At 40.0% G+C, this 27,246-nt stretch overlaps 1 protein-coding gene across 3 annotated transcripts in view; it reads right to left on the bottom strand.

Moving 5' to 3' along the window:
• GLIS1 (GLIS family zinc finger 1) overlaps positions 1–27,246 on the bottom strand; it is a 243,432-nt gene that overhangs the window by 24,709 nt on the left and 191,477 nt on the right. For all 3 annotated transcript variants that reach the window (XM_033916799.1, XM_033916801.1, XM_033916802.1), the window contains one exon: positions 26,672–26,831. In XM_033916799.1, the coding sequence (XP_033772690.1) occupies positions 26,672–26,831 (160 nt within the window). The remainder of the gene's footprint in view (positions 1–26,671; positions 26,832–27,246) is intronic.

Here is a 27,246-nt window from a genome sequence, read left to right as displayed (position 1 = left end):
TGTAACATTGTACCATTTTCGCTGATTGTCCAGCCCTTTTTCGTTGTAAACCGCCTCGAACTACTATGGCTTTGGTGGTATATAAGAAATAAAATTATTATTATTATTACAAAGAGGTCATGTCCAGATAAATCCAGATGTCTGGTAACCCTATTTAATGAGGTTGGACCTATGGATGGATGAGTTAAAATCCCTGGGGTGCTGATGGAGTTTGTTTCTTGGCTTGAGTCTATAACTGTTGGGCATAATGCCAATAAGACAGCGAAACAGTTGCAAGTAATATTTTTTATTAAATGTAGATATTATTTATTTAAGAATTTATATACTGCTTCGTATATTTATATATATAATATGATATATTTATTTAACTATATATATAGTATATGGAATATTTATATATATGGATATACATGGTATATATTTATATATATATATATACATATATATATGATATACATATATATACTATATATACACACTCACACATAAATATATATATATATATATATAAATATATATATATATATATATACTGCTTGGTATATATACCACTTGGTATAAGAATTTTTAAATGTAGATATTTATTTATTTAAGAATTTATATTATATTATTTAAGAATTTATATATGCTGGCAGTGAAACTAGACCGCCAACTATCCAATCTACTGACCACAACACCAGACTAAAAACTTTCAGAAAAGAAATAAAAACCCTGCTATTCAAAAAATCCATCAAAACAAACTAACACCGCAGGAAGCACTTCAGTCCCCCGAAGTAACCCGTTCAACTCTGTAACTCTTCTGGAAAGGTCCAGATAACCTCTTATGTAATCCGCCTTGAACCGCAAGGTCATGGCGGAATAAAAGTCCCTAATGTAATGTAATGTAATCTCAGCGGTTTCTGTACAATAAGCATACATAATTAAACACAAATCTTGCAATTGACAAAAAAATCATTCACATCACACTGGAGTAGTAACTCCACGCACTCTTAGCAGACATGAATAACCTTAGATGGTTATGGTTATTTTTATTTAATATACCACTTTTCTTCCACAAATATCAAAGCGGTTTACAATAGAGCTATGTAGTGAACTTTCTTATATTAAATTTAGAAGCCTATGAAAAACTTATCTTTTTGGTTTAGCATTTCCTGTGCACAATTATAGAATATGGGCTGATGTATGCACAATTTAGGCACAGGTATGTAGGCCAAGAAAATTCTGGCACAAACAGGGTGCACCTAAACGTTAAGATGTATAGCAATGCTTAATCAATCACACCAAAAAAGTATTCAATTATATTATACTAGGAACCTTAGCCTAATCATACTGAAAAAAATGTAGAAAAAGACCTCAGTATTTCCAGGGATCAATATCTCCTGGAAGTCTCTATGTCAGCTTCAAAGGCTGCTATAGGAAATACATCCTTGGTCAAAAACTCCATAAACTTTATTAAACTATCTTGGTCTTATAATGTGCTCTAGCCACATGTTTTAGTCTTGTTCATCCATACAGACCTTTTGGGACGCTGTCTTTCTTTTTGTGGATGACATCTGGAACATTACAGTTCGGAGATCAGCCCTGGTGTTATTTGGAGCCTCTTTGCATTTTCAACCCCATCGACCTGGGGCCTCTGCATTCCTTCGTTGGACGGCTGTGATTGCTATCAAGTGCATCTTGCTTAAGTGGATGGAGGCGGAGGCTCCTGACTATTCCCTTTAGCGTAGTCACATGATTACGTTGCTTTCTTGGGAACGGAGAGGTGTTCAGGACATTTCTTCCTTGCCTGGACGGGCCTTCCAACGAATTTGGGAGCCCTTTTGGTCCACACTATCTCCGGTGGCTCGTAGCCGTCTTCTGAACTGCTAGGGTCTTGGTATTATCCTCTTATTTACCTCACTTTGTTTGGCGTCAGTGAGAGGGGGAGGGTGGGGGGATGGGTTGGGTTGGTAGGGTGGGTTTGATGGTTTTTGTATACAATTTTGAGCTATCTTGTTGTTCTTTGTTCTTGATTCTGATTGTTGTTTCTTGGTGCTCAATAAAATTTATTTGACGATAATGTGCTCTATTCAGTTCATTTCAAATATTCAAAAAAATCAATCCGGAGCATGCATTAATCATCCAAAAGAAAAATAGCCAAGCACTTATCTGTAAGTGTGTTCCAGTTCTGGTAGAAAAAAGTTGCTGCAGAAATCCACGTATTGGAAAGTGCATTCAGTACCATCCAGAGAACGCTATTGACATAGTCCAGCTTGTCTGGATTTGGTTTTTGATTTAGCGATGCTTAATGCCACTTAGGAGATGCTAAGCGTGATTCTATACAGTGTGCCTAACTTTTATAGAATCGTGCTTTGCGCCCACACTAATTGATGCTGATATTTTGATGCAACGTATATAAAATCAGGTCCTTCATGCCTAACTATAGCAGCTGCCAAAGGCTGGTGTAAATGCTCATGTCTAACTGACATCAGTTGGGTGCGCAAATGCAGATATTCTATTACATTGCACTTAATTTCTTGGAACACCCATGACCTGCCCCTCTCATGGCCACACTCCCTTTGGAGTTGCGCACTATGAGATGTAGGCGTGCATGTTCTAGACTGGGGTGTAGACCAGATCCATATGTAACTCCAAATGACTGCCAATTAAGTGCTTGTTAACGCAAATAATTGATTGTTATCCTCTATAATAAAACTCTAAATGCACATACGCACTTACAATGGCGTGATCCCTGCCTCCATGATTTGTGCCTCCATGGCCGTGCTCTATTTGCAATGCATGTGGCGGTTTGCGGCGCGTGCTACAGTTTGAGCGGCGGCGGTGATAGGTGGCAGCGAGAGCAATGGCAGGAAGGTTCACCGCCGAGAGCAATAGCAGGAGGATGCCCTTCAGCCTGGATAAGGCGGACAGGGTGTGGGTGCTGCGAGGTGTCCGGTTGCTACTGCTGCACAGGGAAGTGGAGGGGGAGAGGGAAAGGGGCCTGCTTTGGGGAGAGGGGGGTGCTTTGGGGAGAGGGGGGTGCTGGGGGCATGCAGCAATCTTGGTTTGCTCTGAGGGGGGAGACAGAAGGGGGCCACTGAGAGACAGGCAGTCATGGCGCAACAGAGAGAGACAGGCAGGCAGGGGGCGAGGGAGACAGACAGACAGAAAGAAAGCAGACAGACAACGGGCCAGGGAGAGACACAAACAGACAGGGGCCCAGAGAGACAGACAGAAAGACAGACAGCAGCCAAAGAAAGAGAGACAAAGAAAAAAAAACAGACAGACAACGGCCAAGGAGAGAGAAAGAAAGAAAGACAGACATACAGAAAGCGGCCGAGGAGACAGAAAGAAAGAAAGAAAGACAGACAGCGGCCAAGGAGAGAGGCAGAAAGACAGATAGACAGCGGCCAAGGAGAGAGAGACAGAAAGAAAGAAAGACAAGACAGATATAGGGGCCAAAGAGAGATAGAGACAGAAAGAAACAAAGAAAAAAGACAGACAAGAGCCAAGGAGAGAGAGAGAAAGACAGAAAGAAAGTGCTACTGCTGGACAGGGGGAGCAGGCAAGGGGTGGTGGTGGACAGCCGAGGAGAGAGAGAAAGACAGAAAGACAGAGGCCAAGGAGAGAGAGACAGAAAGAAAGACAGTCAGAAAGCGGCCAAGGTGAGAGAGAGAAAGAAAGACAGACAGACACATTCTAGCACCCGTTAATGTAACGGGCTTAAAAACTAGTTGCCTAATAAGCTAATTCATTTATGGGCGGATCTCTTATCCACGCTCAGACTTGCATGTCCAACTTTGTCCAACCTATACAGAATCCAGTGGAATACGACTTTGCTCCCATGACAATATAATGGGCACATGAAAATGATCGGAATGGAACCAATTGCACTGGAAGATGGCTGCTTAGATTCAGAGCTCCTCAACTCTGCAACAACGAGCACCTATGTAAAACCAACTTATCAGATATATACTGTATTTAATTGCTGAGTATTATTATTATTCGATGATGTTGAGTACCAGATCTGGTAAATTGGAAGCTTCCTTCATTCTGGGAGCTAGCAATAAGCGACTGAAACAAGAATATCTTATCTCATTCAAGATGGCACCTATACGAGACAGCCGTGAGGTCCTTAACACAATAATGCCAGAACTTAGAGCCATTAAAAGTATAATCCAAGACAATGCTTCAAACCTTGTCACAGTGAATCTGGAGATTAGAGAAATTAATGGCAAATTCAAGACATACTCTGATAGAACGGCAGGATTGGAAGACAGAATCTTGAAAGTTGAAGATGAAATGCTGCAGTACAGAAGTGATCACAGAATCACTGACCAACTTATGGTAGACGTGAATTAGAGGAATCAAACAACAGGTCCTGACGAAACAATATCAGGATCTAGGGTACTCCCAGGGGAATTGAAAGTACCCAGCATTCAGCCTTTATGGAAGAGCTTTTTGCCAGTTATTGAATCTAAAATTTAAAATGCCATTTGAGCTGGATAGAGCCAGTGGTGTAGTAAGGGGGGAGGCGGTGCCGGCACCCCTCCTCCTCTCTGCTCTACTTCTTTCCACTCCTCCTCTTGCCACACATGCACCCTCCTTCCCTTTCCCTTCCCTCTAGTTATTCACTGCCGCAAACAATAACTTTAACGTGCTCCTTGTGATCGTGTCATCTCTCCCACTGATGTCACTTCCGGGTGCCACGCATAGGAAGTGATGTCAGCAAGGAGCAGGTGGAAGGGAAGAAAGCACAAGGGAAGGGGGTCGCCACCGCCCTGGGTGCCTCTCACCCTCGCTATACAACTGGATAGAGCTCAGAGTTCCTGTGCAGAGACCACAGCAGATGAAAGGTTCCAGACCTTTCATTGTTAAGAATCTAAGATATCAGCAGACTGTGGACATTTTTGCTACAGTCAAATTAAATCTGGATGTTACATGGAATGGATCTAAAATAGTTATCCTGCACGACTTTGCCATAGAAGCAGCACTTTAGGTGCACGATATGGTCTTTTGTATCCCATCACATTGAAGGTTACTCTGCACAACGATACACATATTTTCAGAGATCCTAACAAGGTTATGTGATTTATACAAGATCTAGAAAATATTTCTAATGGATGATTTTTTTAAATAATAATATTGTTGCGTCATCTGACTTCTGAATAATAAATGCTCCATTAGTACAAATGAATTTGGTCTCATATTAAATGATATCTTAATTTTAGGAGCTCTCCTTACATTTATGACAATATTTGATAAATGTGCTATTTCTAAAATTTACATTGTTTTCGGAAACAATCTATTCGTATGAGGACTGCGAACATACCATTATCATTTTATCTATGTCAAAATAATCCGCTTGAATCCACCTCCAATGTTAATCTTAACTGTTTAAGTACTGGTACTTTGATTATTGATTTAAAACTTCAATAAAAATATTTGAAACTCAGAAAAGAAAATGATCGTAACAAACATTTGTCAAAACAATATGGGACACAATATGAAATGAAGATTTTCTGGCTGTCTATCTCTAGTACTGACTTGGATTGAGATTAAGCCAGATCCCACCTTCAGGAGAAAATAGTTCTGTATAAATAAAATGAATAACACTCATTTTCATCTCATAACACTAGTATATTAACAATTATATTTCACTGTTTGCTAATATGGTTTCTGGAAGGCATCCAATCTCTTACCACATGTTTCTAGGCCCGGGTCTCTCCTTTCTGTCAGCACATGCTCAGGAAACTGTTAAACCATTCTTTTTATTTCATCTTCATTTTTAAAAGCCGCCCACTATCTGAAGTTTGGTGGACAGTAATTGCTGCCAGGTGTTTTCTGCCAATGCTGTGGAATGCAGAGAATCTTCCTTCCATCTCAACTACCTCATAAATCCTTTGGTGCGTTTGTCACACTGAGCAGTGTGGAGCAATGCTTCCCTTTAAGAGAAGCGCAGTGCGGCCATTTTAACAGGGTGGGTAACTTTGAGTGGTGGGAGTGGCCTAGCGGTTAGAACTGCTGCCTCAGCACCCTGAGGTTGTGAGTAGAGAATGACGCAGGGACAAAGATTCATCACTGTCCTTGCATTTTCAATCCCGTCCTCTCACTGTTCCCAAAGTGAAGCATATTTTTCATCTTCGTCCCCTTACCTTACCCACATTTTTTATCCCCATCCCTTCACGATCCCCACATTCTTAATTTTCTTCTACGCATCTCCCTGCTCAAAACAGAAATGTTGGACATTAGCCCATTAGAGTTCTCTCCATAGCTAGCTCTGTAGACCATACAAGCTAGTATTTAGTGAATTATCGTTTTCACCAGTAACCAATGTAATTTTTCCAGTAGTGGACTGATCTTCTCAAACCGGCTTAAACGAAAAATTAGTCTGGCTGATTTAGAAAATGTTTCGACAAGTACCTGGAGGAAAATTCCATAGTCTGCTATTGAGACAGACTTGGGGGAAGCCACTGTTTGCCCTTTGATTGGTTGCATGGAATGTTGCTGCTATGTGGGTTTCACTGTGGAAACAGGATACTGGGCTAGATGGACCATTGGTCTGACCCAGTATGTCTATTCTTATGTTCTTATATCCTTCAGCATTCATTGAGAAAAAGGAGCTTCCTTCTCATTCTAGCTCAAGGACAGAGCCCAGTAAGAGAACTGAAATCTCTTTCTCTACAAAGAGATTAATGGCTTGTGATCTGACACAAGATGTTTTACGTTACGGTGTTTCTTTGTTACACAAGACCCATCCCAGCACCTGTAGCTTGATCTAGCTTTGCACGGCTCTGTCGATGTTTCTTTTCCATGCTCGGCTACAGAACACGGAGATAAATTATGATGGGTTCTTGGCTTCCTTCAATGAAACTGTTTTCATCTTTCAGAGAGATCTGTTTCTTGTTACTGGATTTAAGATGTTCAGGAAAGGACAGAATATGAACTGTGCTCTGCTATGAATGAAGAGTGATTCCCAACAGAACAAAGGAAAAATGACAAATCATTTTCTGGTTCCAGGAAGTCTCTCATAAAAGGAAAACTTATGTAGAGTTCTGTGTGTGTATATCTATCTACATCTATCTTTATATAATTTTATTTATTTATTTAATATATAGTTATAGATTAGGAACAATGCAGGATTGATTATTGCCCATGACTATGACTCCTCATTTTACTTCCATCATATTTCACTGTTCAAAACCTAAGAACAAACAGCGAAGGAAGACTCTGGTGTTCAATGTCTTTTTATTGATATTTCGGAACTCGACACGATTGTGTTTCGGCCCAAATGGGACTGCCTCAGGAGTCTGAACAAATACATATAAAAAAGTACATATAAAACAATATAATACATATAAAAATATTAATAACCTCTTATATAAATTTTTTTAAAAATAATCTCACATTAAAAAAGGAAAGAAATATCATTAAAATATCCAAAGTAGATGTGAATAATAAAAGAAAACTGGACCTACTTTGGATGTTTTAATATTTCTTTGCTTTTAATGTGAGATTATATATAAAAAAAAATTTATATATGAGGTTATTAGTATTTTTATATGTATTATATTGTTTATATCCCCTGTTTAATATTTTAAGTGTTCTTACAATTATTTTTAATGACATATATGTGCATAATTGGCGCATAACTGTTTGCGCATACTTTACAGAATTGCCCGGTTAAGAGCTCAAGATTGCAGGATCCTGGAGAAAGTCCCTGGGGCCCAGCTCTTGACCGGGAGCTGGTGTGATGATGGGGATAGATGAACTGGGATTGGAGAAACCTCTTGGACAGATGTAAATGAAAGCTCATGGCTGAGGTAACTGGTCTAGGTGAGACAGGATGGGAGGAAAATCCTTAGACAGATGTAAATGAAAGCTCACGGCACCACAGCCCTAGAGAGGCTGGTCCTGATTGAGCTGGAAGCCCTAAGTAATAGAAGGAAAAGGCCAGGCCTGAAAAACTGCAGCAATAAACAGAACTTCAATTCTGAATCGATAGAGGCCTGTCTTCAATAAGCTCGCATGACTTAGGAAACAATTTAAGATTTTCTTGTGTAACAGAGCCACTGCCGTTTTCATTTTTAGTGTAATTAGGCACATCTGAGGGCTGGTTTAGCAACTTCCAAAGAGCTTCAAACTTGCTCTGGGGGGTGACTAATTCAGCTCACATTACAAGCATAGATGGTGTAAAGTGTTGCGCAGTGGGAAGGATTTTGAACTTGATTTTCTAACAGCATGCCTACCAATACTACTATTTATCATTTCTATAGCACTGAAAGGCGTACATAGTGCTGTACATTTAACATACAATAGACGGTCCCTGCTCAGAATAGAGAGGTACAAAAAGGCACCTATTTTAAGCCCATTTTATAAAAGGGGGGTGGGGAGATTGGGACTTGTATACCGCCTTTATGAAGTCTTACAACCACACATTTTTCCAGGTGGAGCAGTGGAGGATTAAGTGACCTGCCTGGGGTTCAGGGTTTGAACATACAACCTTAGGGTGCTGAGGCTGTAGCACTAACCACTGCACTACACTCTCCTCCAAAGGAATCATAAGAACATAAGAAATTGCCTCCGCTGGGTCAGACCAAAGGTCCATCGCGCCCAGCAGCCTGCTCCCGCGGCGGCCCATCAGGTCCATGACCTGTAAGGTGATCCTTGTTTAAATCATTTAAGCCCCCCTGTCCTTCTGTCTATGCCCTATCATAGCCTATCTATACCTCTATCTGTATCCCTCAATCCCCTATGTCTACCTCTATCTGTATCCCTCAATCCCCTTATCTTTCAGGAACTTATCCAATCCTTCCTTGAAACACGGTAGTGTACTCTGTCCTATCACAACCTCCGGAAGCGCATTCCAGGTGTCCACCACCCTCTGAGTGAAAAAGAATTTCCTAGCATTGGTTCTAAACCTGTCCCCTTTCAATTTTTCTGAGTGCCCCCTTGTTCTAGTGGTTCCCAGTAGGCTAAAGAATCTACCTTCTCTATGCCCTTCATGGTCTTGAAGGTCTCTATCATGTCTCCTCTGAGTCTCCGCTTCTCCAGGGAGTAGAGCCCCAGCCTTTCTAACCTGTCTGTGTATGAAAGGTTTTCCATACCTTTTATCATTTTTGTTGTTCTTCTCTGAACCCTCTCAAGTATCGCCATGTCTTTCTTGAGGTGCGGTGACCAAAACTGGACACAGTATTCCAGATATGGGCGAACCATCGCGTGATACAGCGGCAGGGTGACCTCCTTCGTCCTTGTTGTAATACCCTTCTTAATAATACCCAACATTCGGTTTGCTTTCTTTGATGATGCTGCACATTGTGCCGTTGATTTCATTGTTTTGTCCACCAGCACACCCAGGTCTTTTTCAAGGTTACTTTCCTCTAGCACTGATCCCCCCCATTTTGTAGCTGAACATCGGGTTCTTTTTCCCTAAATGCATGGCCTTGCTCATTTGCCATTTTTTTGCCCACTCTTCTAGTTTGTTTAGGTTACTTTGTAGGTCTTCACAATCTTCCGCGGTTCTAACCCTGCTACATAGTTTCGTGTCATCAGCAAATTTTATGACTTCACATTTTGTCCCCATTTCTAGGTCATTTATAAACACATTGAACAGCAGCGGTCCGAGCACCGACCCCTGCGGGACACCACTCGTGCCTTTATAAAATAGGAAATCAGAAACAACCTCTGTAGCAATCAAATGCCAAGCTAAGCATTTTGGCAAATTCCATATTGTTTGCTTAAAGTTAGGTTCCTACATTGGTGCGCCTTGCTGATATAGGTGCCTAACTTAAGGAAATGGAAGGAAATGTAAGAAAGGAACAGGCCGCAAACTCAAGTGTATGTACATGAACGCAAGGAGCCTAAGGAATAAGATGGGTGAATTAGAAGCTGCGACACAAAAAGATAACATCGACATCATCAGAATCACGGAAACATGGTGAACTGAGGAAAACGTCTGGGACACTGTGCTACCGGGATACAAGCTATACCGCAGAGACAGAGTGGCTCAAAAAGGTGGGGGCATTGCCATATACGTCAAAGAGGGAATTGAATCTACTAGAGACAGCACGCCACAACTGACGGATAAGTTAGAGTCTCTACGGGTCAAAATTCTGGGAACAAATGGACTAGAAACGAAGATCGGCTTCTATTACAGACCCCCAGGGCAGTCCGAATAAATTGATGGAGAAATGATGGACGATATTAAACGCAACTGCAAGGAAGGCAACGCAGTTATGGGGAAAGGTATCAATTTAACCCTCAGTCTGAAAGGAGGGGGGGGTTACATAAAAAACAAGGGGATTACATAAAATGGTGTAGTCGGCCGACTACGCCATTTTATGTAATCCCTTCCTTCTCAGACTGAAGTAAAAGATATCCCTATTGAAACAAGATTTATTTTGTAGGTGTGAACACCGAGGGTTAAACAGATACCTTTCCTCAGGAGAAGGAGTGATTTACATTAAAAAAAATAATAAAATAGTATAACCTTGAAATAAAAATATTTATTAAACATATAATAAAATAGATATAACGAAGCACTAAGGATTCAGAATTTAAATTAGAAATAATATTTAATAAACAAATATCAGATCTAGACAAAGAAATTCAACATCCCTTCTGTATAGTTCTTCTTGGAGGTTTTTCAGGTTAGGGTATTTGAGGCTTTCTGTCCTTTCAAGTTTCAAGCTGGTAGACAGCAATCATGGCTAGGCTATCTCATCGATACCGCTAGGTTGACCTACAGCATCTTCCGGAAAGAACTAAAGACCACTTTGTTTAAGAAATTCTTGTCCTAGCCAGACACTCTCCCTCGAACATAACTTCAACACCTTATCCTGAATTTCTTCCTCACACTAGGTATCCACATTCCCTGTCTGCTAAAAATTCCTTCTTCATAATTGTATCATGATATTTCGCTGATGTTAGAATATTTTCAATTGTAAGATGTAAAATAGTTATTTATACATTACTTGTTGGAATATTCATATTTATCTCTATCTCTACCTCTCTCTTTATATTTTTATCTTTACTTTTCATAAATTGTTTCTTCAGGTACTTTAGTTAGATTGTGAGCCTTTGGGACAGTTAGGGAATTTTCCAAGTACCTATCTTATTTAGTTTTATCTATTGTATCTTTTTAATGCATCATTTTTGTAAACCGCTTAGAAACCTCACGGTTATTAGCAGTATATAAGAATTAAATTAAATTTAAATTAAATTCTATGTAGGGGTACCACGTTGGCGTGCTGTTGCTAGCAGACTCTCTTCCTGGAACCAACCTACTACTCTGACTAAAACAAATCAATAAGGGAAAACCCTATCCTAATCTAATAACCCCAAAGTTGCCTAAAATACGTTCTAAGCTAGGAAAAAAAATCAGATAATTGATGTTCCCTATACTTCCTTCCCAGAATTTCCTATTTCTCAAATCCCAAAAATACAAATTCTCAATAAACTTTACAACAGATATTCTCAGGAAAAGGTTTCCAAAGCTGTTTACAAAACTTGCTTTCACCAATATTCTCTTACAACATTTCACAGGAATCTGTCATAGGATCTTTCATAAAATCTCCTCCAAAAATAAGCACCACTCAAACATTTCCCAGAAGATTCTCACAGAATAGTAGACTGAAACTTTATTCAGAAATCAGCCCATAAATCCCTTACTCAGAAAAAACCCCATCAATAATTACCTTCACAAGAGCCACGCAAGCCAAAACACCTCCTCACAGAACCAAGTCACCCTCCCAACTGTCAAATCTGACCGTTAGAATGTTCAGACAGCTGATGCTGAACTCTGCACTAGGACAGCGGCTTTCAGACAAATGCTGCTGGCATCTAAATGTGATAGTGAAACCTATGGCTTCCCCATACCTTGACAAAGAAATAACGAAACGCCTTACTATTTAAGAGATGAATTATAGTGATATTATAAAACAATTTTAAGTCACTTCGTTTGTGTTCTACTGGGAGAAATGAGGAATTACACCCTATTGAGTTATGGAGCTCTGTGCCTTTTCTTAACGACATCATGGTTGTTTGATAGATTCTATTTGAACAAAACCAAAAAAAGGGGGTTTTGTATAATAAATTTAAATGGTAGGAAGGAGGGCTAGAGCATAAATGATTATAACATCAAATCCAGGATGCGGACCTGGCATGATATATAGATCGTAGGAGGTCCTATGATCTGATTATCCAACACGCTATGATATGCTCACCTCCATTTCCTAGTGAGAATCCTACATAGACCCCAGATGGAAACTTCATTTAATCGATAGATAATGTTTATTTAAGAAATTTTGCTAGAATTTATGTGAAATACAATTAAAGTAGTAGCTATTTTTTTTAGCACTTTTAAGAATTTCTTTAAGTTTTCACATATAGCTTTTCACAAAAAGCATCATGCTACCCGCACTTCCTTTATATAGCTTATATTGGATAAGATGGAATTTTAGGTCTAATCTTCTCGATACCGAGTCATTCTCTGGCAATTATAGAATTACTCCTTTAATGGATTCTCCTAAGCTGCCATCTTTTCACTGACGTCACTTTCCTTGCAGGTATAGTTTTAAATAATAATAATAATAACTTTATTCTTGTATACCGCCCGTCCACAAAGATCCGGGCAGTTCACAAAAAAAGAAGAACTGGACAATCAGTGAAATATACATATCAGACATCATAAAATTGAAGTTAAGAACCATTATGTAATAAATTTATCAAACAGATATGTTTTTAAAATCCTTCTAAAAGCAGTATATGAAAACATTTGAAAGATCAAAGGAGTCAACCAAGAATTCAGTTTTCCTAATTGAAAAGCAAATGTCTTATTTAAAAATCTCTTGAATCGAAAGAACTTGATAGAGGGGTACATAAACATAAAATCATTACGGGCATTTTTTTACTGATCTATAACAGGTAAATTGGGAGGCTAAGTAACATGGAGCCAGACCTAAAACAGCTTTAAAGCAAACACAACCAAACTTAAAAAGAATACGTGCTTCAAAAGGCAGTATTAAAAAGGAACACTTACAGTAGAGTTTTAAATATTGACCTAAAGAAAAATAAACTTAGATTGACAATACTATGAAATATTTGCAAAAGATATTAAGAGAACAATGGGAGATCTCATTCTTTGGAGACAAGTTTTGCTGCCATATTTCTGCTATGAATGTCTTCTTTGATCATCTTTGATTTAATGTATGTTTTACTGAAATCCACCTAGGTATAGGAGAGCTATAAATACTAAAAAAAAATAAAGTAAAATATTTAACATACTGCCCATCAATGTAATTAATTAAGTGGTTTACAAGAATAGTAAATATAAATTATTCAAGAAACTACCCAAACTGGCATTGAATTGATTTTTTGGCACTGCTCATGAAAAACAGAAAATCTCCACAGGAGTCACATTAAGCCAGTGTAAATACACTCGGTAATGAAGTCAGATCCTGTTCGGGTATTTTCAAGTGAATTAGATAATTTTGTCAAAATATTTAAATGTCTTAGCAAAGCAATTGGAGAGCAGGAGTGAAGTCAAGACGCACAGTGTTGACTTTGGCAAAAAGCAATGTAAGTATTTTATTAAGGTACGTAAATCACATTTTGAAACTTCTGTCAAATGTGAGTACACGTTTTGTGCTCTTTATGAAGTAGGCTGTTTGACGATTCCAGCTTTTTTTTCCCTGTAGCTTTCAAGAGTAACCTCTTTTTAGCTCATTCCATAGGTCTAACCCCTGGAATCTAATCCTGTCACCACACCGACTTACGATGCAAAATTCCTCTCCAAATGCAATGCTTAAATATAGACACGTGAGTCAAGTGACGAGACAAGCAAAGCTCTACACAATTGCTACAAGGTCAGCAATAACAAAGGGCAACTCGAAGGGTTTATAGCTCTTCATACTGAATGGATTTCAATAATGCAAAAGAGGTTGATTTCAAAAGCATTTATCCAGGTAGCAGCGCTTGCCACCCCCAGGCAGTCCAGGGGATGACCACAGCAAACTAAGGTGAAAGTTGAGCATGCGCCTACAGTTGAGAAAACAATTAATGTAAAATGTTATTATGTTCTGCTTAATGTAAAATGTGATCTCCGCGGAACATAATAAAAAAATGGATGATTGTAATAAACAAGAGAGAAAGACACTCACTGCATGGACAACACAGCCTCATTTGAAAAGGTGAAAAAAGTGGAAAAAATGCCATGCACACGTCTGGAATAGGACCATTCAGCGCGGCCCTTCTATTGCAGGACTGTTCAGCGACGTCCTTCATGCTGGATCAAGGTGGAGTGTTGATGTGTGTCTGTGTGGGGTAGAGCATTGCTGGATTGAGGTAGAGTGCTGGATTGGTGTGTTGGGGGGGAGGGGGGTTTATTGCCTGATCAAGGTGGAGTACTGATGTGGGTGTGGAGCACACCACCTCTCTACCACATGCACCACTTATGAGTGCTGATGGGGGTATGGGAGAGGCATCGCTCCCCCACCAAATGTACCACATGCTTCATTGGAGGGGGGGGGGGCTGCTGATGCTGGAGCACCGGGCTGCACTGAACAATCCTGTGATGAAAGCACAGCACGGAACAGTTCCGGGAGAGCATGAGTGTGAAGTGTGTGGGGGGGGGGAGGAGCACGGGGGCATGGAGAAGAGGGCGTGGGGGGCACCTCCACCCTGGGTACCGCCTACCTTTACTACACCACTGGTTGCGGGGCAGACCTGCTCATTGACGGTGCAAGGCGGCTGCCCCAGAGATATAAAGTACAACCTCGGGAAAAGGTGGGAGGGTTGGCACCAACCATTGACCGCCAATTTTTCGGGAGGCCATGGCCCCTGTGGCCTCCCCCGTTCCGACGCCTATGAGGCCAGGACTAAATGGCGTTCAAAGTTTGGTTTTATTTATAAAATAGTGCTTGGTTCTGGAACCGAACCTAACTTTAGATGTGGCCATTTACACTAATTAACACATGGTATAAAACCTTGCGCCTACATTATGCGCGGATCCCCCTTATTCAATAACTGCACGCATAAATTGAAGGAACGCCCCTGATCCTCCCATGGATCTGTGCATAGCATCCTGTGCCTACATATACGCATGCAAATTTTAATTAATTCCAATTAGCACTAATAATTGCTTGTTAAGAGCACAATTATCTGCGCTAATTGGTTCATTCTTCAATTAATTTGCATGCACCCACATTTGCATGCACGATTTTTAGCACCTTTTATAGAATTAGGCTTTAGGGAGCTGATATTCAGACCACAGGTGTTGGCTTGGCTGACTTTTGCAGTCAGCGCTGAGCCCAGATATTCAAATAGATCAGTGCCATTTCTGGTGACTGGCACTGATCATTTGGTCTACTTTTGGCTGCTAGAAACTGAGCTTGCTAAGTTGAGATTAATCGCTGGCTGGTTAAATTTTGTAGCAGTCCAAGATGGCTGTTTTACGAGGGGCCAATGAAAAGTTCTCAGCCCAACCAACAAGGTTGGGGGCAGTCTCCATCAAGGGCTATACACTTAGTCCAGTGATTTTCCGATGTTGTTCATTTTCTGATTTGTTGGACCTGATCTTGGGAACCATGAGTCACCGCACTATATAAAAACAAACTTCTTGATTTTTAAAAGCTATGTCTCACATTTGAGCCATCATATAAGTACTGAGCTGCATTTAAATATTCAGATTTTGCACTATATATTAAGGGAAATAACCCCCCACCCCTTTTTTTTACAAAACCGCAAAAGCGTTTTTTAGTGCCGGCTGGCGCACTAAAATTGGATAAGTGCCTATCGCCCAATTAATTTTTGCCCAGTTATTGAGAACATTCAGCGCACCAGTCTGCGCTAAAAAAAATGCTTTTGTGGTTTTGTAAAAGGAGGGGGGCGGGTAAGTGCTGCGTTGATGGCTCCCTTAGTATTGGTCCAATTTTAATTGACCAGTGAGCATTTTACTCACATTCATAATTTAAAAAGTTTTAGTTTTCACATATTTTGATTTTCGTATGTTGTTTTGCAATTTATTAGAACACATGTGACACTAATTTTCTAAGGAAGCTATTAGCGAGTGTCAAGTCATAATAAATATCTCCCAAGTATTTGAAGTATCTATTATAATTGTTTTATGGTTACCATCTGAAAGGCAATTCAGAGTGACTTTAAAATCATACTCATAAGACTCCTTGCTTTACCATCTCAGTGTGGTGAGTGCCGAGTTACCGGTAAAATGACTCCCCAAAAACAAGCAAATGATGCTTTCATTTCCAAGGATTTTTAGCATGACTCATATGAAAATAATCTGTCATTAATTCTGGATCTCATGCCTCTGGCTGGAGACAGCATACTGCTTCTGAACACCTTCGGAGCACAGCAGCTTATACCAGATCATTTTCAAAGCAGAAAAACGTCCAAAATACAGCTCTTAGACTGATTTACTCACTGAAAAAAATATGACCACGTCACTACCGCTTTCTGAGATTCACAATGGCTCCCAGTACAAGCACGTATACAATACAAATTCTACTGCACCCTATTCAAAGCCCTAAATGGAAACGGACCAAGCTATCTGAGCAACCGCCTAATCAGGAAAAACACATCCAGACCAAGGAGAACTCAAGGACACTTTACCCACCCCCCCAATCAAAGGTATACAAAGCAAAAAAATATACGACGGACTATTAGCCACCTCTCCAATCTGCTGACTATGACGCCCAACTACAAAACATTCTGGAAAGAACTTAAAATCTTTCTATTCAAGAAATTTATTAAATGATCTAACTAAACTTGATCGTCCCTCCACAGATCCTGACGCATGCTACATCTATTAACCATGTATTCTCCCTGGAAATGCCCAGGCCAACTCTTGTTGTAACCGCCGTAGAACTGAAAGGCAGGACACAAGACACCAATGTAATGTGATGTCATAAAGCAGCAGAAAGACAGGTGTCTTGCAAAAACGCCTACGCCGCGAGTTGTGAAACCCAGATTTGAGAGGGTTTTTTTCTCCGCAGCTCATCCAAATTTCATAGAGGGTGGGGAAGGGGAGTTGGGCAGGACTTGGGCATCACCAAACGTTAGACATTTTTCTGCCGTGATGGAACAAAACCAAAACGTCTAAGGTACACACTGAGACTTTTGGCCTCGACCCGGTGATGCACAGTGAGGTACAGTTGGGGGCTTTTATTCTGTTGCTGGAGGGCTCACTATACAATATAAGGAGGTTACGGTGAGAGTTGTACCTAGGACCTTTCATGTTTATTGGAAGCTTCAATACCGCTACTGACGACTGGGGAGTCAATTCTGAGCAGTTTGCATGAGCTTCAGTAAAGGTACATGAGCTAAATATATGTGAATCTTAGCTATTTATACCATCTACAGTTCCCCCTCTGAATCCACAGTTTCAGTACCCATGGATTCGGTTATTCGCAAATTTTTTTTTTTTAAACAAAACTCTGCATCGGACCTTCCCCAGACCCTACCTGGTTGTCTAGCGGCGACACGGGGCAAGATCAATCGTCCTACGCTCCTGTCCGTGCAAAGCCGTCATCAAAATGGCTGTTGTGAGTTCCCGTTGTAGTCTCGAGACTACAATGGGAACTCACGCAGCCATTTTGATGGCGGCTTTGCATGGGCAGGAGCATAGGACGATCAATCGTGACCCGCGTTGCCGCTAGATCACCAGGTAAGGTCTGGGGAAGGTTCGGGACACAGGAGGAAGGCAGGGATGGGTCAGAGCTGGCCTTAAAAATTATCTGCAAATATTGAGGTTCTGCTGTATATATAGGAAAGGAATTGGGATTTGTATATATACCACCTTATTTTGTAGTTTTACAACCACTCTCAAAGCAGTTTACATATAAGTACTTCAAGCACTCTCCCTATCTGTCCTGGTGGGCTCACAATCTGGCTAATGTGCCTGGGGCAGTGGAGGATTAAATGACTTGCCAGGGTCACAAGGAGCAGCATGGGATTTGAACCCACAACCTCAGGATATTGAGGCTGTAGCTCTAACCACTGTGCCACACTCTCCTCCAATACAATATCAGAAGTAAGCCAAGAATAGAACATTGAAGCCTTTGTGACATCACTGATGAGGCTGGCTCTTAGGCATTGGTGGAATGAGACATTATGACATCAGGGAAAGGGATTGGGACTTGTATACTGCTATTGTTTCTGTAAACTCGTTTTTCTTTGTATTATTTGTGAGTTCACCTTTTTGTGTTCCAAGAACGGGGTAGTCTGCTGTTTCCTCCAAGTTGCTATTCCCCTAAATGCTTCTATATTTGCTAAAGAGTTCTGTGAAGAGTATCGTCTTCATTCCTTTCTTGAACTTTCTGATGTCCTCTTCTAGTATTAATTCTTTCGGAAGGGAGTTCCACCACATTGCAGTGTCCCATAGACTGCTCCGCTGCTCTGATTGGATTTCTGTGTGGCCAGTTTACTAAAAATGCTTCCTCCCCCCCAGACCTCCCAATGCATTTTTCTGTATGACTTCTTTTCTTTTACTTTTTTTTTTTTTCCCCAAAATGGTACCAAATTGCACCGAGCACACACACGTCTGGAAAAAAGTGATTTTGGAATCAAAACGATAAGGCATTTTTCTTGATCATCATTCAATTTTTGGACGTTTTTCACAAAATGTCCCAAATTAGACTTAGATGCCATGTTGATAATGCCCCTCTACATATACTATTAGGTAATATCTGAAGACCTGCAAATGTGGATTCTAGGATAAAGTGCCAAGGTCCTGACTGATGTATATGACAATTACTGAGTTACGTTCAGGGATATTATTCGACAAACACTAGGTCAGAAAAAGTCAAAATCCAAAAACATATAACTGACCATGTAAATATAGACAAGCCTTTGAAGGGTGATCAAGAAATGTTTTATAAAATTACTCAGAGATATGAAACTCTGAAAGGAAGGCTACAAGACCTCCCTTGGGTAAAGAGTTTACCTTCCAGTCATTGTGATCAAAAAACATTTTCATAGAATAACAATGACTGGAAGGTAAACTCTTTACCCAAGGGAGGTCTTGTAGCCTTCCTTTCAGAGTTTCATATATCTGAGTAATTTTATAAAATATTTCTTGATCACCCTTCAAAGGCTTGTCTATATTTACATGGTCTGCTGTATATGACATGCAAATAAAACCACTGCTGCTTCTAGAATAACGTTTGCTATAAAATTAAATAAAATGAGTCTGTTGCTTTTCATTGCCTGGAAGCACAGCTTCATAGACATATTGTACACAGACCACAAATGCTGGACAAAAGAGAGATCTTCTGGATTCATGGCTTTGCAACACTATCTTTCATACAGTAATTAAAGAAGACAATTCTGCAGGTTTCTCTTGCCCTTGCAACATCATTAAAGACCCACTTGTGTCAGTGCCATCCAGATGGTCTGTAACTTCATAATGTTTTCATTCTGCTTCACTCCATTCTACTCACTTCATTAGTTCTTAGGTATTTAATACAGATGAAAACACAAAAAGTGTTTTCATGCCAAACAAGGTCAACATCCCAGTTATCCATCAGCACAGAAAGATCCATAATAGGACTGGCACTCTCAAAAATATATCTCATAAAGTTAAAGATACATTTACATAAATGAAAAATACCAAAGAGAAATACTGTACATTAAACATTCATTACAGCACCAACCATTACCAGGTGATACCAAAACAGGTAATACTCATGGCGCCCTCATATGCCTGGTGCTCTGGATAAATGTCAAATTAAATTATTTGATGTGGTAAGAGCAGATAGTGTAGCTGGTTTTAAGAAAGGGTTGGACAAGTTCCTGGAGGAAAAGTTCATAGTCTGTTATTGACAGAGACAGGGGGGAAGCCACTGCTTGCCCTGTATCGGTGACATGTAATATTGCTACTCCTTGGGTTTTGGCCAGGTACTAGTGACCTGGATTGGCCACCGTGAGAACGGGCTACTGGGCTTGATGGACCATTGGTCTGACCCAGTAAGGCTATTCTTATGTTCTTACCCTACAAATGATTCTCTCACACTGGAAATCTGCCCAATTATTAAATACCTCCTTTTGGTGAGCTACAGTACTGATGATTCATAATTATGAATGTAAAGCCAACTCTCTTACAAATAAGGGCTATAAATGTAACAAAATACGTATGGTCTCCACTGATGAATTTCTCCTCTCACTCCTAAACTTTAGGTACTTTTCAATTGGTATGAATGTTAACTATAAGATTCAATCTTAACTTTTCTCCCTTTGCTAGCTTAGCTGATATTGCTAAGCTCTTATTAACAGGTCTCCATAGGTGCTTTTTGATCATCTCCAATTATATGGCTTCATATATATATTTAGTTAGTTTCAATATTCATGGATGCTTTCTGCTTCTCTGTTGCATCCGTGTTGCTGTATGTATCATATATGTTTGAAAATCTTATGTTTTTCGCATTTCTATTGTTATTACAATTATAAACACATTTCTCATTTCATTCCATGAGAAAATCCATCCTTTCAAATAATAGGCACACTCCACCCTCTCTGGCGTTTTCTTTTCTTTTTTCAAACAGATGTAAATGTAAATCAAAGTCTTCGTTATGAACTAAACTGGGTCTTTTCCTGTGTCTAAAACCAAAGACTGTGGATGATGATGTCCTAAAAGATGATTTATTCATTACATCTTCCAAAAGAATGAACATAAATAAATACAAATATAATAGTCCACATATGTAGTCCTACCAGACCCTACACACTCCGCTAGCATTTTTGGCGCCACTCTGTTCACATCTACAGTCATTTGGAGAGTCGTTTAAAGACACTCATACTGTTTTTAGTCTACATTTGTTTTAAGACCATTGTATCCAACTGGACCCCTGAGGAAGGTGCGTTCGCTGAAACATGGACTATTATATTTGTATTTATTTGTGTTCATTCTTTTGGAAGAAGTAATAAATAAATCAACTTTTAGATTAGAACATCATCATCCACAGTCTTTTCATTTTTATCGTTTGGATTGTTTTCAATGTGGAATATTGGGTCTTTTTGTGTATGCCAGATTTTAGTTTGTCCAAATCACCACATATTCTTTCATTAAGTTGTAATTTACAGAGAACGGGAAACTAAATTAACTATTGGGATTTCAGAAAGTCCAGGGTGGGCCACAGAAAAGTAGCCCACCTCCAGCGATAGTATGACAAGATGAACGAGCAAGTGGATTGTTTTTATTCACTTACCACAAGTTACAACAGAAGGTAAAAGTGGTCCCCATTCACGTCTATGCGGATCATGTTGGCCAATACTGTTTGCACCTCTTCAACAGTGATGCTTTGGATGGTGTTCGTGATGTTTTCCTTGAGTTCATCCAAGGTATGTGGATTGTTGGCGTATACTTTCTGCTTTAATTTTCTCCACAGATAAAAATTGCATGTGGACAAGTTCGGAAAACATGGTGGCCATAACCCCTTGCTCACAGTTCGCTCCTCTAAAAACCGTTCATGAACACTTGCCAATGAATCACGTGAAGTGTGGCATGTTGACCCATCTTGTTGGAAAAAGCAGTACATTTTTTTCTTCTGGTGTTAGTTGGTCATAAAATTGTTCAAAAATGTCCAGGTAAACCGCAGTATTCATAGTTGATTTGAAGAAAATTGGACCCACTATTTGTGTTCCTGACACTGCGCACCAAATGCCGATTTTCTAGTCGTGAAGTGGTGTTTCATGAGTTAAGTGGAGATTTTCAGTGTATCAGTTTCTCATATTCTGGGAATTTACGTAACCTGATAAATGAAACCAAGCTTCATCTGTCATGAAGTACAGCGATGGGTCCAAATGTCCGTCAGCAATCATAGCAACCATGTACAGTAATTTGCGCATTTAGCTTTGTTGGGCTCTTTCAGTTCCTGCACACATGTTATTAGTTATGATTTGAGGTTCAGAGATTTCAGCACTCGCTGACATGTTGTTCGTGATACACCAACTTGCTGAAAGTCTTCGAGTTGATTTTCGGGGGCTAATTGCAATCCACTGCTGAATGTCACGGACAACTTTGGGCATCCGGACTGATGGAGGCCTCAATATCTTCATGTTTGCGACAGCTGATGCCATTTCCGAACCAGAATCTGAATACAATGTTTAGCTGGTGGTTTTGTTTCTGGATACTTGTCTGCGAAGACCTCTTGTGTTTCCTTAATCGATCTGCTTTGCACATAATCTTCCACAATCACTATTTGCTGTTCCAGGAAGAACACCATCTTTCTGGCGGTTATTAGAGGCGGGCTACTTTTACGTGGCCCACCCTGTATATTACTTTCTAGAGTTTTAGCCTATTTATTGCAAAGTACTAGGCGTACAGTCGAGGCAGTGCATGAAAATCTTTTTCCTGCATATTCACTGTGGATTTCTTGAATACCAGACTACCCAATCTGGTATTTTATGCATTGGGTGCAGCGTGGAGGAGATTAAAACAGAACTTACTACGTTCCACGCTGAACTTACCGACTTGAACCAGTGCATGGAGAGAACGGAACTGAAAGTTTCTGCTGATACAGAGAACATCACCGCGCTGCAACGGCAAGTTAAAAGAATCGAGCGACTGGAGTTGGAAGTTGAAGATGCCAACAATCGGATGCGGCGTAGTAACTTCAGGATCCTTGGCCTGCTGGAGGCGCGTGAGGGCCGCGACATGTTGAAATTTTTAGAATCTTCTCTGCCAAAAGTTTTGGATCTTGAATTTCAACCATTGTTTGAAATAGAGAGGGCCAACAGGGTGCCTGCCCATCAGTCTAACAACGATAAATATCCACGGCCTGCGGTTGTGAAGCTGTTGTGGTATCACCAAGTGCTTGATATAATGCAGAAGGCCCAATTAAAAGCTCCAATTAAATTTGAAGGTCACACCTTGTTATTTGTTCCAGATCTCAGCAAGAAAACTGCCTAAACCCGTAAACAGCTGCTTGAGTACCGACCGAAGCTGAAATCACTAGGGGCGAAGTTTGGGCTGTTATACCCTGCGAAAATGTGAGTCACCTATAATAATTGTACAAAAGATTTCACAAAGCCCCTGGAGTTGGCCAACTACCTTGAAAAGCTCTCACCTACTAACATAGACAGCCCCTGATAAGTATATCTGTCTATGCCTCTGCCTCATTATCTTTTCAAATGGGGCTTTATATGAGTTTGTGGTCCACTGTCTCTGTATATCATGATAAATACTAATTTGTGTTATAATGATATTACAGATGATGATAACTCCGATTATTTTACACTGCTATTTCATCCTGTGTTGCTTTGATGCTGCACTACCTGTGGTCTAACTGACCCGTGTTCCACATACTTCCATGTATAATGAGTTATGATTATATTATAGATTTCAAATGACAGTCCAGAGGCTTTTGTTTATTTCTGCTATAAGTCCACACTGCATGCCTAAGTGTTGCTTTATGTACTTGACAATCTATCCAACTGCTTTCCGGTGTCTTTTACTTGCATTACCTTGAATGTTAAAGGACTCAATAATGTAATTAAAAAAAAGAAAATATTGAATTATATCTCTGATTATAATGCTGATGTTATCTTATTACAAGAAACACACCTGAATGACAATGATGCTAAGAAAGGCTCCTTACAATGGGCATACCCTGTTATCTAGAAAAATGGAGTAATGACAATCATTGGGAAATGACCAGATATCACCATATTGTCCCAGACTACTGATAACCAGGGTCGCTGGATACAAGTAATACTAGAGATAGAGGGCCAAAAGTTTATGATATTGAATATATATGGTCCAAACATTGATGATCCTACCTTCTATACTGATATTGCTGATCAACTGAATAACTGTAGAAGTATGCATTATATTGTTGGGGAAGCCTATAATCTTATTCAAGACCCTGTTAAGGATAGGAAATCTACCTTTACTTATAAGAAATCTAAAGCTTGGTTCCAATTATAAGATCTTATATCTCAAATCAAGTTGATTTGAGAGTGACACATGTAGAAGAGCTTGACTACACTTTCTATTCTGCACCACATAACTCCTACTCCCAATTAGATTATTTTTTAATCGATCAATCACTCACACAACATGTAAACTTTGCAGACATCAAAGAAATAAATGTGTCTGACCATGCTCCTGTTCTATTAGACTTCAAGGGCATTTGTGCTCCTTCGCCTCGTAATCAGTAGAGATTTAACAATTCTTTATTACAGGATGAAGACTTCAAACCACACATCTCTATTCAGGATTATTTTGAGATAAATAAGGCAACCAACTAGATAACACTGTGGGACGCATTCAAAGCGTATATAAGAGGCATTATTATATCTTACGCAGCTCATCGGAAGAATAAAGCTGAATTATTGATGCTGGAACAGGACATAAAAACACTAGAACTATCCCGAAGTAGATGAACGTCCAACATGCGTATATTGCAACAACTGTGTGCACTGAAATATAAATACAATGTGGCGCTTAGCAAAGCGGCAGCTCAACAAATATTCACTCAAAATGTCAACTATTATATGGAAGCCAATAAATGTGGCCATAGCCTTGCAAACTATCTGAAAGGTAAAAGAGACAAGACAAACATCCCAGCTATCACTACTGATGATGATGAGATGTTAACCGGTCATGCAGATATTCTGGACCACTTTCGGAAGTACTTAGTATGTTACCTGTATATTTAAACTCAATCTCATATAAGAAAATAGACTCCATCCTTACCAAATTTCTTTGGAACAATTCCTCCTCATGCATCAGCCTCAAAAAATTGAAAGGTGACATATCAGCTGGAGGGGTGAAATTCCCTAGTTTCTACGATTACCACGCTGCGTTTATCTTACGGCATGGCTCACTTTGGCTCAGCGAGCAGATGGAACTGTCTCCACCTCCGTGGCTACTGCTAGAGAAGTGTCAAATGCATAACATCGATATGCGTAATGCTGCATTTATAGGAGGCCCGAAAAGAGAACCTACCTCCTCTACCAAATTAGCAATCAATGACTTGGACAGATTGGCGGATGTCAGATGTTATTATTTCACTCAGCTATGTATTTGGAACAATCCTAAAATCCTTTTCCAAGGGAAACCTATTTACTGGCCTTCGTGCCATGCTGCTGGCATTTGGTCCCTTCGTCAGTTATATGGCAACGAGGCCTGGATATCCTTTCCACAGTTACAAACTACTTACCACTTACTGAACACACAACAATTTAGGTGGATGCAACTTTGCCACTCCGTCAAAGCGCTTATTGACGTTCTTTCACTTCAAGAGACAAAGCCAACCTTAATGCTATTGGCAGATCGAATTGCATCATGTAGAAAGGATAAAGCAGCTGCATGGTACAAATTTCTTATTGCAGTGAAATTTCCTATGACATCCACAGTGAAGGATATCTGGGTTAATGTTTTCAACTGCTTCTTTATTAAAGCTTACCGGTCCTGTTTGGGACACCATCAGGTTAATTACTGGAATTGAAGAAAATATTACTCTGGCTATTGTTGTATTTGGTAACCATGGTTTAACAACTTCTGTCAACAATGATATTGGTAATCTTCTGAGATGCTTTCTGCTTATTACAGTAAAGTCAATTTTCTGCTCTGTATGACAAGTTTTACTCATTATTGGTCATGTATCAGTTAATGTATGTTCTTGCTTATTCAAATTATAAATAATAAAAATATTGAACTTAAAAAACAAACAAACTTCATACATACAAACTTCAAACATACAAACTTCAAACAATGGTTGAAATTCAAGATCCAAAACTTTTGGCAGAGAAGATTCTAAAAATTTCAACATGTCGCAGCCTTCACGCGCCTCCATAAGGCCAAGGATCCTGAAGTTACTACGCCGCATCCGATTGTTGGCATCTTCAACTTCCAACTCCAGTCGCTCGATTCTTTTAACTTGCCGTTGCAGCGCGGTGATGTTCTCTGTATCAGCAGAAACTTTCAGCTCCGTTCTCTCCATGCACTGGTTCAAGTCGGTAAGTTCAGCGTGGAACGTAGTAAGTTCTGTTTTAATCTCCTCCACGCTGCAATTCAGGTTAGCCATTAGTGAGCCCAAGGTGCATATTTCCTCTAGTAATGTGGGGGGGGGGCCGTGTCTTCGTCAGTCTTTGGAGGTGTTTTTACCGGATTGGGTAGAATGGTATTCAAGAAATCCACAGTGAATATGCAGGAAAAAGATTTTCATGCACTGCCTCGACTGTGATCATCATTGGTCTTATTAAACCATGATCGTCATTGGTCTTATTAAATTAAAATCTTCATCTCATTTTCATTTAGAATATTTAATCAAAAGACTTTCTAATACTCACCTATTGTGTAGGTACGGCTAGGGGATTCTTGCTCCAATACAGACCTATATTTCGCCAGAGCTTTCTCAAGGAAAATCCCCTTAGTTTTTTACATGGTATCTTCATTGCTCATCCTCTTACAGATAAAGAGCATCACCTTTTGTAAGACCTGTATAGTGTGTATTGACACTAAAGCGCCAAAACTCACAGCAAAGCGATTGTCTTTCACCAATGGAGCAGGTTCAAAACCATTTCAGAAAAGACCTGCTTCATAGAGTCCATTGTTTCTTTTTATTTCAAAGACCCAGTGAGTAACCTTTTTATTCCTTTCTCCTGAATATAAATTCAGTAAAGTGAATTCAACAATGCTAACTGGAGTAACATAATGCCTGCTTTCCACACATACCCGTCCCTGGTGCCCTCTGCTCCAGACAGGGGTGACAGATGGTGATGGGGGCTGGCAAGAGCTGACTCCAGCATGTGATGCCTGGGGGGTAGATCAAGAGTGGGTGGCAACAACCCCGACGTTGGTCCGTTGCTGGTGGTGTTGGAGCCAGTATACATTCCTGAAAGACAAACAAATGCACTTCTGTAATACAAGTGAATAAAACCCCAAATGGATTTGTTTAATAATTTGTTTACAGTTCTACCAAAGCATGGCTCAAAGGCGCATGTGTGCGCACACACATGTTTACAGGAAATCTTCTCGCTCTTTGTCTAACCTATGGATTCATGACGCACAGTGATGTTAAGATCTTTCTTTTATATGATGCTCTGAATTTACTCATAAAAGTACAGACGACCACAGAATGCAATTTAGGAAAAACATTCCCAAATCTGTTGATGCTGGTCCCGTTGTCAGTCAAATTTTCAGGTTCTCCACAATGAAGATGCTTGGGCAGTGGTATGCGGTGACATTGATGCAGGGGGATTCAGTATATGAGTTAAACCAAGGGTGACCTACCTCGGCCCTCACCAAGA

This window comes from Geotrypetes seraphini, chromosome 12, assembly GCF_902459505.1.
Source record: "Geotrypetes seraphini chromosome 12, aGeoSer1.1, whole genome shotgun sequence".
NCBI classification, from domain to species: Eukaryota; Metazoa; Chordata; class Amphibia; order Gymnophiona; family Dermophiidae; genus Geotrypetes; species Geotrypetes seraphini.
This window is presented reverse-complemented; position numbering and strand designations above follow the sequence as displayed.